The sequence below is a fragment of the Brachyhypopomus gauderio genome, unplaced genomic scaffold, assembly GCF_052324685.1.
Source record: "Brachyhypopomus gauderio isolate BG-103 unplaced genomic scaffold, BGAUD_0.2 sc116, whole genome shotgun sequence".
Classification (NCBI taxonomy): domain Eukaryota; kingdom Metazoa; phylum Chordata; class Actinopteri; order Gymnotiformes; family Hypopomidae; genus Brachyhypopomus; species Brachyhypopomus gauderio.
The window spans coordinates 41828-57311 of record NW_027506937.1 but is presented as its reverse complement, the minus strand read 5'-3'; the positions used below and the strand labels follow the sequence as shown (position 1 = coordinate 57311).

Here is a 15484-nt window from a genome sequence, read left to right as displayed (position 1 = left end):
AAATGTGAGAAGAGTCATTCTTTTTTATTTGAAGCATATTAACTTTGTTAGCTTCTATGTTTTTAGGACCTGAATGTTGTTTTGGATCAGGCACCAGTATTTTACCTGGACATTTTGTAAGTGCGAGGGGCTGCTAGTGGGAGAATTAGCGAGTGAGTGAAAGCTCCACCGGTTGAGCTAGTTGAGGTAGCTGAGGAGAGAGAGCATGTTGGGTATGGCTGCTACTCCCGCTCGGTGACCCAGTTCAGAACTCGGAACCACACGGACGGAGACACGCACGGTGAACTGTTTAGCATTTAGCATGAATGTTTGTCTGCTAGCTTTGTTAGCTAGGTCACCATTTTAAAGTTGGAGACAGAGAAATCGAGAGAAATGGAAACTGGCCGTCTTTTATTTTAGTAGCGATTTTCTTTCTTTTGCTCACCCCATTTTCACTGACTGGCTGCTTGTGGTAAGAACATTGTTTAACTATTAGCACTACTGTGGTAACTATTTCCAGTTTGTTTTATTTTAATTTCTTTGCATGTTGGAGACAGCTAATAGCCCAACTTTGACTGTTACGGTTGTATAGCAAGTATAATCAAACGAGTGCTGTTTCAGCTCAGTTAACGTTATAAAAAACAAATATATACGGCCAGTTTTTACGGCGAGAAAGAGCGATATTCGTTTGGAAGTAAAAACAAAATAACATTCATTGCTTAATATTTCTATTATTTTCTGTCATACTGTCATGTATCTAAACGTTTGGGCATAAAACTAAGTAGTGTAACCACTATGCTTTGGAAGTGTAAATACTGTCTTTTTAGCTGTGATAAGAGAGCACATTTGTTTAAACATTACAGATTAAAACATGGGAGTTATGCAAGGATAGAACTATTTCCTTGCTTGCATGAAGAATGCCTATGTACATTTAAATCACTAAATGCCTTAAAAGTACACTTGTGCAGCATTCACACCACAACACCCAGTCAACAAACAAGTGTAACTTTACCAGTTAATTTTAGCTGTTTGTCATGTGGATTTTCTGAGTCATGCACTGAGACAGAGTTCTTTTCACATCTACATTCAGCACACCTGAAAGTAAACCACAAAGTAGCATGTCCTTACAAAGAATGTAACTTTGGAAGCAGTGTTTACAGCACGTTCAAAGCACATAAGAGTAAAGAACACAAAGCACAGAACTGGAAGTGCTTTAAATCTGAAATACTAGGTGGTGATGATGTAAATAATGACAAGGGGGCTGCACAAGATTATGCTGATTATGTGGAGGACTTGGAGGACATGAATGAAGTAACCAGTGACGATGATTTTCATGATCTAGAAATGCAGCTTGAGCACAATTTAGCATCTTTACTGTTAAAGATGCAGTCTGTTCTAAACATACCAGAAAGTGTTGTGCAGGAAGTGATCCAGCAACTCTGTCAGCTCAATAAGCTGTCACAACCTCTTCTGCAAAAGAGGATCATGACTGTACTACAGAAATATTGTTTTGACACAGAAGAAATGTTTGTGAAAGAGGTTATTAGTGTAGTGTCAAAAAGTAATGTAATGACATACTGTGATAAAGATGGGCCTTTAGGAACTGCCAAAAAGAGAGCTGCATATGTACGCAAAGTGTTTCCACTGGTAAATCCTATTGAATATGTTGTGGAAAAGGGTAAAAAACCTCTTGCATATGTTCCCATTGTTCCCATGCTACAGAAGTTGCTTAACAAAAAAGACGTTTTAGACAAGGCCATGTCGGCAAAAGTCAGTGTCCCACAGGAATACAGATCTTGTGCAGATGGGCAGTACTTTAAACAAAATTTACTTCTTGCAAGAGATGAATTCACAATCGCCCTTGGCCTTTATATTGATGACTTTGAAATAGCCAATCCTCTTGGAACATCAAAACTGAAACACAAAATGTGTGCAGTATACTGGGTTATTGTCAACATTCCTGCAAAATATAGGTCAACCCTAAACTCAATCCAGCTTGCTCTACTATGCTACACCTCCACAGTCAAAGAGTGTGGCTACTCAAAAATTCTCCAGCCTCTGATTTATGATCTAAAATGATTAGAACAAAGTGGGGTTTACTTGGAGCAACTAGGGGCAAGTGTTAAAGGAACAGTTTTGTTTGTGGCAGCTGATAATCTTGGTGCCCACTCTCTTGCAGGCTTCCAGGAAAGCTTTGCTGTTGACAAATTCTGCAGATTTTGCTTAGTAAGCAGTGGTGACGCTCAACAACAAGAGGTATGTTCTGGCTTCTTTCAAGCTCGAGAACAGGAGTCCCATGATATTCAGGTACAAGAGGTGAAAAAAGATCCGGGATTAAGTCGGATTTATGGCGTGAAAGAAGCATGCCCTTTAACTGAGAGTCTGGAACACTTCCATGTGGTCATTGGGTACCCTCCTGACATCATGCATGATATTTTGGACGGCATTGTTCCCCTTGAGTTATGCCTTTGTCTCACAGATCTGATCAGCAAGAAGTATTTCAGTTTAGGTATGCTCAATGAAGCCATTAAGTCCTTTAACTACACATTTGCTGACAAAACGGACAAACCTCAGGTTATTGACAAGGGGTTTTCAGCCAAAGGAACAATTGGTGGCAATGCTCATGAGAACTGGTGTCTAATAAGGCTCCTTCCATTTCTTATTGGCCACTATATCCCTGAAGGGGACAACACTTGGGAAACTCTCATGCTTCTCAAGGAGATTGTTGAGCTTGTTGTAGCACAAAGGCATACTGAAGAAACACTGAACTTTCTTAACTGCAAGATATCAGAACACAGGAGCCTGCTACAGTCCACATTCCCAGAGTTCCGTTTAAGGCCCAAGCATCACTATTTGGAACATTATCCTCAACTTGTCTGAGGTTTGGACAATGCGCTTTGAGGGCAAACATAGCTTCTTTAAAAGGGCAGTACGTACTACTCAGAATTTCAAAAATGTTACCATGACACTTGCAACCAAGCACCAGAAAGCAGTCAGTTACCATCTTGACTGTAACTCCTTCTTTAGACCAGCTGTTGAAATGACAAAGGTTACCCCTGTTTTGCTTGATTCTTTTCCTTTGACTGTTCAGAGGTCAATTGTGCAAAACATAGCAACTGTAACTTCAGTGCTTGTTGCATCATCTGTCTGTGTAGATGGAATCAATTACCGTCAAGGCATGATACTCTCTGCCGGTTCTTGCTCGGGTCTCCCAGAGTTTGCCCAGATTGAAAAGATCATTGCAGCTAATGCAGAGATTGTGTTTGTCTGCAATAAAATGACAGCATGGTACTGTGAACATTTACGATCATACAAACTTCAGTGTGATGATGTCACCTGTAAGTGTGTCTTGAAGATTTCAGGGTTAAATGATGTCTTTCCATTGTCAGTGTACAGGGTTCAAGGAGAACTTATGGTGACACTAAGGCATTTTATTATTTGCTAAATACCTGGCCATTTCCCCCCAGATGGCTGTGCAGCAGAAGTTTACCACAAGGATTATAGTCACTGAGGGAGATATTAGAAAGATGACCATGGAAACAAGACCGGACACACTTGAAGATTTGCTTGGCTGCCTTAAAGACCGTCTCCAAACAAACTACAGCTTCTCCTTACAATACCAAGATCCAGAATTTAATAATGAATTCTGTAACCTCACTCATCTCTCAGAGCTTTCCGAGAAACCAACCATCAAATTAATTCCAACGATTGAGCTTGTCCCTGTCACTACACACCTTGACCTGTCTAGCAACTCAGTCAGCCTGGCAGACACAGAGATCTTGTCTGTCTCTTCTGAAAGAAGTTCTCAGTGGCCAGAAGCATTTGAAATTCCCAAATTTGCAGTAGATGTCGAATATAGACTTCGCCAAGGTAACCTACTGTATTTCAGGGATGGAGTCTGTCTCAAGGTTACAAAAGAGCTGAAACATGATATCCTTGAGAAATTGGCAGAAACCATGTATTCATTCAAAGCTTACCCAGCAAAGGAAGAGTTTGAAGCTGTTGCAAAAGCCTTAATACAAGCACACCCATGCCTTAAAGAACAAGGCTCATCTAGTGGATGCGATGCATGGAAAAATAGTCTCAAGTTCAAAATGGGAAACTATAGAACCAAAATGCGCCAGCTGGGCCGACTCGATGTGTCTGTGAATGGTGGTAAACGTGGAAGGTATTCCACAAGTGGCGACCCTCCCAACAAAGCCATTAAGAAGCCAAAGAAGGGGGAAATAAATTTCCTACCCAATTATCCAGAAGGAATGGATGACCACAACCTGGAAGAATGCCGTCAGGTTTTGGTCAATGAAATGATGAAAAAAAAGCCAAATGGATCCACTGTAAAGAGAGAAATGGATGTGACATTTGCACTTCGCAGAAAAGAAGTTGTCAAAGACAAGCCTGCAGTTAGCCAGATGGTACAGCGTTGGCCAGCTCTTTTCACCGAAAGCCAGGTTTGTGTAAATGTTTTAAATGCCTTATGTGTTCTTTTTTTTGTTTGATACATTTTAACTTGCATTCTAATTGTCAAAGCTGGCCCCTGCACCATTTTTTCCAGCATATTTTGCATGTAATTTTCATTTAATCATATTGATTTAAAGAATTGTATTAAATTGTTTCATTCAAATCATGTACAGTAGTATTGAGGGTAATTTTTAAAAATGTAATCATTTTTAATAAACTTATCCATTGTTTCCTATATTTCAGGTTTTTCAGGAGTTCAGCAGAGTGGTGGGGAAAAATCTCAAAGACAACTTCTTTGATGCACTTGACCGTTTCTCTCCCAGCTTGATGGAACTGTTTAGGAAGAAGAGGGGCCTTACTGGCCAGCTTTTGGCAGCACTTTTATGTCAGGCAAAGGTAATATTTGTTGTTTACTTCAGAGTGCTTTGTGTCTTCCTACAAAGATTAGTAGATTGTGTCTTTATCTTGATCTTTTGTTTCTTTTTCTTGCCCAAATCATTTTCTCTTTTGTTGCTATTTTTTTATTTGCTTCATATTACTTGTTTCTTGGTTGCTTATTGTCATCTCTGTGGTGTTTTAGCTTCTTTACCTCTGTTTTAATTTGCACTTATTTTAATTTACAGGTTCTCTACTGTCCAAAAAATTACAGATCATCCTCTGTGATTTTCTCCACTTTCTGCTCGCTTAATTTTCTGTCATCGTCCTCTTATCTTTAGTGCCATTCTCTTTTTCTTCCATTTATTTTGTCTTTTCTTCTGTACTTGCAAGTTATGGAATATTCAAATTTTGATCTAAATAATTAGTAGTGAAGTTTTTAGAATCTGTTCCATAAAAATTAAGAATTTTTTTTGTTTATCTGTATGTATTTTAGACCACTGAGCCTACAGATGTTAGGTGCCTTTGCCTTCGGGGGTTGCCAGTCATCTTGGGAGATGATCATTCTGCTTTCTTCAGGACTTCAAATGTAAGTATTTGAGTTTGGAATTAGTTATCAAGTGTTGTAGCTCTTTTTTTGGATTCTGTAATGGAGATATTATGGTAATTGTATCATTGTTTCACATAATATTCTGTCTGTTGCGAAACAGGTTGTAGACAAACAATTGAAGCATCTGTGTCACCAATTAGTTCAATGGTCAGAAAAGGCTGTTAAAAACTGTTTTAAACATTTAAAAACTGATTATTAAATGTTTTACCTGTACTGTAAGGACAAAAATGGAAGCTATAACCACATACCAGCTTAAAGACCCTTCACACTATGTTTTAGACAGCTTATGCTAATTTTGTTCAACACACTGGTGTAAGCAGCATAAGTTTGACATAAGTTAAGAATATTTTATCAACTAGCTTGTTAATAACAATTATATATTATAATACAAGCTATGCAAACACAACCAATGAATTGATGGCAGAAAAGCTCTTTATTTTTCATGTTCTATCAATACATGCATTGATCAAAGTACAGTAATGTCACAGTATGGTTCCAAATATATATACATGTTTAGCACTCTTCTATTGCCAGAACCTTATTTAGAATCTTGTAATCCTATGTTGTATTAAGATTTGCAGATGATAAACTACAACTATTTCAACCTGACACTATGAATAAAGTTTTTTGTGGAAAAGAAAATACAAAAACCCCATTTTAATCATGGCCATACAAAGAATCATGTTTTACTGTCAATATTGTTCTTAAAAATAAAGCAACAAGGGGCTCCCGAGCTACGCTCTTCAAGAAGCTGCGCTCAGCGGCAGCTGATCAAACTACCACAACAACTGTCCTATTTGTGCCCAGAACTCAGCACCAGTTGTTGTTGCCACACTGGCCCGTATCACTGTTCTGCTGCTCTGTACATGAAATGTGTGTTAAAATATCAGCAAGTTTGGCATGAGGTTAGAATTTTAAGCAAGGTTTCATGTTTGATTGTCATTGATAATGGAAATGTACATTTTCAAGAGACTTAACTGATGATTTCTTTTTGTTTCTTCGGTGTGTCAGCATGTTCAACAAAATTTTGAGATGTCAGCAGAAGTTGTCTAAGACATACTGTAACGGCCTTAAGCAGCGAGTTACTTAAAAAATATATATATATTTTTTTCAACCTGGATTACTGAGATGCATCAGGAAAAAGTTAATTCAATGCTTTAGTTTTGTTCAGTTTAGAGATTTGGGGTATAATAATTTTTTTTCTTTCTATTTTTTTACATTTCTTTTCCTCTGCCAGGATCCAGCTGACAAGGACTTGTACAGCCAAACTGCAGTGGGGATTCTCTGCATTGATGAAGACAATCCTCAGCAGAGCCCAGTCAGAGTTGGGATCATCTTGGAAGGGAATCTTGTGATAGATGAACTGACCAACCTTCCTTAGGCTTTCTGTGTCCTTTTTGGACTGATCTACGCTCTGCACCTGGAATATCCTAAGTATATGAAAAACACATTCCTCTTTGTCCAGCAGGTGATGCTCAACCTGGGTAAAAGTGAGCTGGCACCCAAATTACTGACCCTAAAAAATCAGCTCTCAATGTGAAAAGGTGGCTTCAAGTTATAAGGTACTGTTTTGGAAGCCAGGTGCTTAGTTTTGAATGTTGCACCAATCAGAATGTTATTGTGTAAAGAGCTTGAACAATATTTTATTGGCCCAGTTAAAGTTCTAAGCAAGCCACATACTGTTAGTTCTACAAAGCCAAAATGTGGTCATGAAAAATGTTTTCTACAATGTCATGTTCCCTGACTTTTCCATTTGTTAAAGGCTGAAACTTACAAAGTGCAATAAACTGTAAATGTGAAAATTTTAGTTTTTGCTTGGTAAAATTTCTTGTGAAAATAATAACATTCATTTTTAACAGGTACACAAAAATGTTTTTAATAGATCATTTTGATTTAGACCAACTTAGAATGTAGTGCATTGGAATTTAAGTTTGGAGTTATAATTATACAAATAAATGAATTTTGTTAGATATCTTTATTCAAACCAACTTTGAAATGATTATACTGAACTTAAAATATTAAGTATATTAAATATACAAAGAAAGTGAGATTACAAAACATTTCAAGTTAAATCAACTTAAAATTGATTATATTGAACTTAAAATATTAAGTATATTAAATGTCAAATGACGTTAACAGTACAAAACATTTTAAGTTGATTTAACTTAGAATTGATTATATTGAACTTAAAACATTAAGTATATTCAATACACAAAGAAATTAACATTACAAAACATTTTAAGTTGATTAAACTTGTAATTGTTATTCTGGTCTACTCAAAAGTTGAAGTCAAATACAATCAAGTTTTCATCATACATTACTTACATTTTTTAAGGCAACCGGTTTACAAATATTTTTTAAGTAAACTCAACTTATCCGGTCTTACAGTGCAGAACGCCACATCTCCACTCATCCAATCACAGCGCACCACCACATATGGAAACACCATAGAACGCGACCTGTTGAGCCGGCCCGCATTTCTTGTAGCCTAATTTGTTAAAATATATCTCGTTTTTCACTCTCAAAATCCGCGAAAATGAACGGTTTTGATAGTATAGAGGAGCCTGTTCGTATAGCAGTTATACTATTTATGTTAATAGTTATACTATTTATGTCTGTAACGGGTCCGAGGGAGTCGAGGATGCAAAGACGAGGTGCGTTAAAGGCTACGTTTATTGAGCTTGACGCTGGACACACTCACGGCGTCTTGAAACAGCTGTCAAACACACTGAACAGTAAACGCTCACGGCGCATCATAACACCAGTAGAATACACTACACAGTACACGCTCACGGCGTGCTGACACGGTTTAACACACAACGAATGTCACGTTAAAGAAGAGCACCAAACGATACAAACACACACATTATATACACGTAGCCTAACAAGCACCGCGTAAAACACATTAGTCTTAACGAGACAAGTGAACACACACACACACACACCAACGGACGTACATGTAAAGACACGGACAACATTAACACATGCTCGAAGGTAGGGGTTCGGGGCTGTAGCGTGACAATGTCTTGTTCGTTAATGAAATGTTTTGAAATTTGTGTTTTTAGGCCCAATGGTCAAACTATTATATTAAGATGTACAATTTACAGTTATTTGTTATTGTATTTTGCACATTTTCAGCAAAAAAAAAATGTTCTATTGATGCCAAAGGATATACAAGACATTTTGAAAAAAACATGGCATGGATTTATTGCGTTTTGCGAAAAAACGAATTGTTTTTTTTAAATAAATCTTTAAATATTAAAATCTTGATTTGATTTGTTTGTGTTTTTTTAACCTTAGTATGGTATTTGAAAGTTTGAAACAGAAAACAGTGGTTTTCAGCCTACCACTTTCTTGCTAAAGAAAACACATTTTTACTCAAATTGATCAAAATGGATTTATAGCGTTTTGGAACCAAACTCTTCATATATACAAATATATACATATATATATATATACACACGCATATAAAAAAAAAGATATAATAATAATAATTTAAAAAAAAAAACAAAAAAAAACAACCAGCTCAAATGACCACTGCAAAGTAGAGCAGAAAGTGTACCCAAGACATACAGCACAAATGACTGTGATGTATATGTATGTATGAATGTGTGTTTATGTGCAACACAAAAGTGCAACACAGGATAAATGTACAGAATGTACTTGCCAGCAAGGGTAGAAAGCTGCGACAACATTCCCCCAGAGGCCAGAGGCAGGCAGAGAAAGACCCGGGAATCCCACCCGCCCATGGCCCCCCCAGGAGCCGTGGAGTCCCAGGGCCGCACTTCCCAGTGATCCCCGCACGCCCGCCCCCGCAGGCGGGAAAGGGAGACCCCGGACAGCGCCCCCCCAACCAAGCAGCGCAGGTCCAGGGGAACCAGAGGAAACAGAGCCCCCCCCGCCATGGGCCAGTAGCAAAGCCCCAGCAAATACCTGCACACTACCCCTTATATACACCCTTACCATGTATACACCTACACCCATCCTTATACACATACTCTTACTTACATTCACCCCCATATATACACCCCTACATACCTGCACACTACCCCTTATATACACCCTTACCATGTATACACCTACACCCATCCTTATACACATACGTATACACACATACACCCCCAAGCTCACCCTCATATGTAGACCCTCACATATACACATTCTCACACACATTCACCCACACCCATATACACTTTTGCAGACATATATACCCCCACACATGTACTCACACATTCACCCCAATATATACACACGTCCCCATATCCCCCCCCCCAACACGTACTCATTCATCTTCCTATACACACAGAGACAAGGACAAAAACACACATTCATCCAAACTAACACACCCTCCACGGTGGGGGCAAATGGCTGGACCAGCAAGGATCGGCAGCAGCCCCAGGATGCCACCAGCCCAGCCCCGTGCTATCGACCCACCCCCACCCTGGGAGGGAGCAGGAAATGGGTGAATGCGTGGGTCCAGAGGAAGAGGAGAGCCAGCTATCTAGCTGGCTCATTGGGCACACAGACATCCCAGGTCGGGAGCCCCGGCCCTCCAGCTCAGGAAGCAGCCGGCACGAGCAGTCCTTAAAATATTAATGGAATGAAATGGTTATATATTGCTTCTCCTTTGCTTAATTTCTTTATTGTCCGTGTGAAATAAAGACAAACCAACGATGCTGTGGAATTCCTCTTTGATGTCCATAACTGGCTTATGCCGAGGAAACACCACAAAACTGGGCACTAGTCATTTTGATGCCGGACATAGTTTTTGGACAGACCGACATACAGTAGCTTTGCTGACAGATCCCGCATCTCCTACACTATAAAGAAAACTTCCACTAGAAAAAAAAAGAGTGATGTATAAAAATCTGCACGTGTCCACAACAGATCGCCTGGAGATGTTATAGTAAGTAAATGTTTATTTATATTGCACTTTTCCAAGTGGGCCTACAAAGTGCCAAAAAATACAAGCAAAAAAACACGTACATAAAACCAAATAATATAAGACATCACAAAACATGCATAAGAAATGCTAGCCATGACATTTACATTTATGGCATTTAGCAGACGCTCTTATCCAGAGCGACTTACAAAGTGCTTTGCATCCGATCACAGAATTCATCCTAGGAAATAGTACGGATAGGCCAGAATTCAAGATACCATTGAGTCAGACTACTACTAAACTACAGGAGTCAATGTCATTATCTAGTGTTTTTGCAAGTTAGACATTTGCCAAGAAGCACAAATAACCATAAACATACATACAATTTAAAGAACAATGACAAGTGGTATCAGCCGAGTTAATGCTCTGGTAAGAACTCTGGTAAGAACATGACCAACGTACAGGTATATCTTTAGTCTTTTTTAAACGACTCCTTAGACCCAGCAAGTTTAATGTCTAATGGCAGACTATTCCAAAGTTTCGGAGCACATACAGGAAAAGCACAATCCCCCTTGCGTTTTCTTAGTCGTTGGAACTACTAAAAGCTCTTGGTTAGAGGACCTCAGTGACCTAGCATTAGAATAAGGGACTAATAGATTAGAAATATACAATGGACCACCCCCATGCAAGGCTTGGTATGTCAAAACCAAAATCTTAAAAACTACCCTTTGGGCAACAGGCAGCCAATGCAGTGAAGCCAACACAGGTGTGATAATCTCTCTTTTTTGGCACCAGTAAGCACTCAAGCTGCTGCATTCTGTACCAGCTGCAACCATGTCATAGCTTTTTATAGATAAATAGAGTTGTATATCATCAGCATAAAAATGATAAGAAATATTAGAACGGCTTATCAAATTTCCCAAAGGAAGCAAATATAATAAAAATAAAATAGGACCAAGCACTGATCCCTGTGGAACTCCACAGGAAATAGCAGCACAATAAATTTTCTGTTTGATAAATATGACACAAACCACTCCAACACAGTCCCACCCATTCTTGCAGCCTATCTATTAAAACACTATGTTCTACAGTGTTGAACGCTGCACTAATATCCAACAACACTAAAACTTTGACTCTGTGGGCATTCACTTTAAGTCGCTCTGGATAAGGGCGTCTGCCAAATGCCATAAATGTAAATGTAAATGTAAAACAAACACATCTCCAGCATCAGCATTCATCAGGATATCATTTAAAATCCTCACCAGGGCTGTATCTGTGTATGTTTATATCTAAAACCTGACAAACTTATCAAAAGTTGTTTAGCAACCACTTTCTCCAGTATTTTTGAGACAAAAGGTAACTTTGAGATTGGTCTATATTTTACACAGTCTGTAGTATCCAGACCCGGTTTTTTTAAGAATAGGGTGCACCATCGCTAGCTTAAAACAGTCTGGGACACAGCCTGATTCAAGAGACAAATTGATAATTGACTGAATGTGAATGCCCACAGAGTCAAAGACCTTTTTAAAGAATTTTGCAGAGAGAATATCACCAGAAGAAGTAGACGGGTGCAGGCCATGCATAACCTTTTTTAGTTCCTCAAGAGATAAAGTGTAACGTCCGGGTAAGGAGGCAGGCACCAAGACGGTTACGGTGAACATATAACGTTTATTGACAACTACACAAGTAAGCTCTGTGTGGAGCGCAAGCAGCACACACACACACACACACACACACACACACACACACACACACACACACACACACACACACACACACTCACGCTGACACGTAGCTTTAGACAAAGACGAGCACAAGACACTGCGCGAACGAACATTAAATAGGTGATTAACACAAACCCTCGTGATCTTGATACAAGGCACAGGTGCGACTACGAACACGCTCACAGACAACCCACACCCACGGAAGCACTAATATGGACATAACAGCACGCAGACAACGTAACGGCACGCCCACAGGGAAGGGTCCGGAGCTGTGACCGTGACATATAGGAGAAAACTGCTCTAAAACTACAGGTACAGCCATCTGAGGAACCACTGTAATGTGTATAGAAGGAAGCAGAATATTACTTCTAATATCCCTGACTTTACAAAAAAACTTAAAAACGTTTCCACATCAATCCTAGAGCTCAACGCACTCTGGCCAACCCCATTTACTAACAAATCTATAGTAGAAAACAAAAATCTAGGGTTATGCACATTTGCAGTTATTAAAAAACCTATTATTAAAAATTAACCACATATCTTTTAAATATAAATAATGAACCTGAAGCCGTGACTTCTTCCATTCACACTCAACTCTCCTACATATTCTCTTTAAATGCTGAATATCCTCATTTATCCATGGAGTTGAATTTACAACAGATTTTAGCCTCGTTTTCACTGGTGCAACCTCATCTAAAACAGAGCAAACCAAATCATTTACATCAGTACACATAGACAACTGATCACTAAACCCAATAAACATATCTGAAAGAGCAAACACTGAACTGTCATTTAAAAAGCAAGACCGTACATAATGTTTAGAGCATGCAGCAGTCATAATCAGGGGGATCTTAAAAATAATACACTTGTGGTCGGATATAAATAAGTCCTCCATAAACAAGGAAAGAGGAAACAACCCCAGCGTGAACACCAAATCCAATGTGTGACCCCATTATGAGTCGGGCCTCCAACATGCTGAACACAGTTAAAATGGTCCATGGTGTTCAGGAAATCTGTCGCATATCTATCAGAAGCATCGTCTATATGAATATTAAAATCACCAAGAACCAATACTTTATAGTCCAAAACTATTGAAGAAAGGCTGAAAATTCTGATATAAAACAGCCTTGAGACTTAGGAGGGTGATAAACCACAGCACATAACAGTGACAGAACTTCAAAACTTGAAAAAGCTCTGCCACAGACACAGTGAAGCATTTGTCCTTAAAATAAGGTCCTTAAAATAACAGCCAAGCCACCCCCCTGACCTAAGCTCCTTGAAGAATTTAAATAAGAATAATTGGGGGGACAAAGCTAATTTTCACCAGGCCTTAACCAGTTTTCACTAGGTCTCTACTAAAAACAGAAAAGTCCACGTCATTGGACGAAACAAAGTCACGCATGCCAAATGCTTTTTTTGACAATGATCTAACATCAAAAAGATATTAATGATCCATGGGATTGGGGAAAAAAACCTGGGATTGCACGTAAATTTTTATAGTTCACTCCACCAGACTTCAGTAGGCCTACAGGTTTCCCCGTACGTGCAAACATAGACGCAGGCGGAGACAGCGCTGGAACAATCGGCTGCAGCCACTCGTACCTCTGTTCCAGTGAACGTTGCACCAGACACTTTCCCAAATGCTTGTATAGGCCATCAGTGAAACAGTGCCCGATTGAATCAATAATCCAACCTGAGTGTTGATGATACTGAGAACGCGATCGTACCAGCAAGACACCTTATCTCCCACGCTTTCTCCGCCGTTGTTTGCATTGCTGACAGTACGGTAAACAAACTTCAGACACCACCGGCAGCATTAATGGAGGTAGTGGAAAGCGATCATTTGTAGCATGATCATTCACATAACCTTCCAGCACTTGGGCACAGATACTTAAGTGTCTCACGATCATAAGCAATGGACACAGCATGCACTTGACCAATAAAAGACACAATAATAATAGGCCGTAAGGTGAACATCGAAAAAGTCCTTCAGAAAAGAAATTCCGCTCCGCGCTATCCGAACCAAACACGCTTCAGCTCATAAAAAAGAACGAGTTATGTTGATGTTTAAAAAAAAGTTTCGCCGCTCAAAATACAGTACTTATTTTGTTCGCAGCGTTTAATGGAAGGACTAGTGCCTGGTAGGCGTAATAACACTTTGGCTCTTGAGAGGTGCCACGGTTGAGACGTCATCAGAATGGACCAATCGGATAGCTGGTATGTCAGCTGAGCTAGTAAACAGAAGCAGACGTCGTTGTAGCAGCGCGTTGATCCAGCAGTACCGAAGAAGAGGAAATCTCGTCCAAAAGTGTTCAAAAAAAGAAATCCTCGAAACATAAGATTTGTTACATGCATATATCGTCTGTTAAACATGAGGAAATACAGAATTTCACCAGCACAAGGTGGAATACTTTTCGAAATAGTCTTCGGCAGTGGCTAGAGTTGCGGGGCGAGTGCAGAGACGTAGCAGAAAGTTTCAAACAGTCTTGAACTGGATTTGAAGAAATTCCCGATGATGCGGGTTTACATCCCACATGTAACGGAGGATTATTGACCAGCGAGAGATCGAAAGAACTAAACGGCGTCTCGTGCGAGAAACAGAGAGGGGAGATGACCAACAGGACCCCCAAACTACTGGGACTACTCCGACCAGGAAACTTCGGTCCAGATCAAGCCTGTCCATCTCGAGCTCTGGCCCCGTTCTTCCTGACATCTGCATAATTTGCAAGAAAGGCTGCAAATTTGTCGTCGCGGGTGGCAGACGCCATAAAGAAGCTTTGACAAAGACACAGACTTTAACTGCAGGTAAGACTGTGTATCACCCTCTCCCCCCACCACACAGTAGGTAGTCTATGCAAATGCATCCCATCCCCCAACACACACACACACACACACACACACACACACACACACACACACACAGATGTTGGGAGAAGTTGAATGACTATGTAGCCTACACTGCTACACAATCCTTGTATTTGTCTAATTCTAATATCAATGTATGTCTGAATTGCCATAATGTGATGTGTGTGGGTGTGAAATTACTTTCCAATACATAACATCCCTATGCCTATAATACCCATACCCCCCCCCCCCCCCCCCCCCATTGTTTTGAGATCTTTGATATAGAATGAAGCACACTTTGACTTTAATGGGGTTGTACAAAAGGCCCTACAGGAGCGTAACCATTTAACTGGCTGGACGTGACGTCATCACTCTGGCAGTTGACGAGTTCGTTTCAGTTGGTCTTTGTGGGGAGCCCATTGTGCGATGTTCGTCGAGGGATTTTGATTGTATATAGTGCATCGTTCGTGCGTACATGACTTAATGTAAGTTTATTGTTGTTCTGGATGGCGGAGGATGTAATGTAGTAGTAGTTGTAATGTAATATGATCACGTTTGCGTTCGTGTGATCACGGCGCTTTGAGTTCACCGCACGGGTTTAGCTAACTTGTT

At 39.7% G+C, this 15484-nt stretch overlaps 2 protein-coding genes across 6 annotated transcripts in view; one reads left to right on the top strand and one right to left on the bottom strand.

The window, feature by feature from the left end:
* The window catches only part of LOC143497917 (uncharacterized), a 66139-nt gene that overhangs the window by 35019 nt on the left and 15636 nt on the right, over window positions 1-15484 (bottom strand). The window lies entirely within an intron of this gene.
* On the top strand, window positions 1673-7190 carry LOC143497921 (sterile alpha motif domain-containing protein 3-like). The gene is made up of 5 exons (XM_076993560.1): window positions 1673-2235; window positions 3447-4427; window positions 4681-4833; window positions 5309-5401; window positions 6660-7190. Exons 2-5 carry the CDS (start codon window positions 3447-3449, stop codon window positions 6801-6803), a joined length of 1371 nt encoding a protein of 456 aa, XP_076849675.1. The 5' UTR covers window positions 1673-2235; the 3' UTR covers window positions 6804-7190.

Excerpts from the sequence above, each read along its gene's own strand:
- LOC143497921 (XM_076993560.1), top strand. The coding sequence starts at position 3,447 with ATGGCTGTGCAGCAGAAGTTTACCACAAGGATTATAGTCACTGAGGGA. Across the intron at positions 4,834-5,308 it reads CACTTTTATGTCAGGCAAAG|ACCACTGAGCCTACAGATGT; the intron begins GTAATATTTGTT and ends TATGTATTTTAG. Across the intron at positions 5,402-6,659 it reads CTTTCTTCAGGACTTCAAAT|GATCCAGCTGACAAGGACTT; the intron begins GTAAGTATTTGA and ends TTCCTCTGCCAG.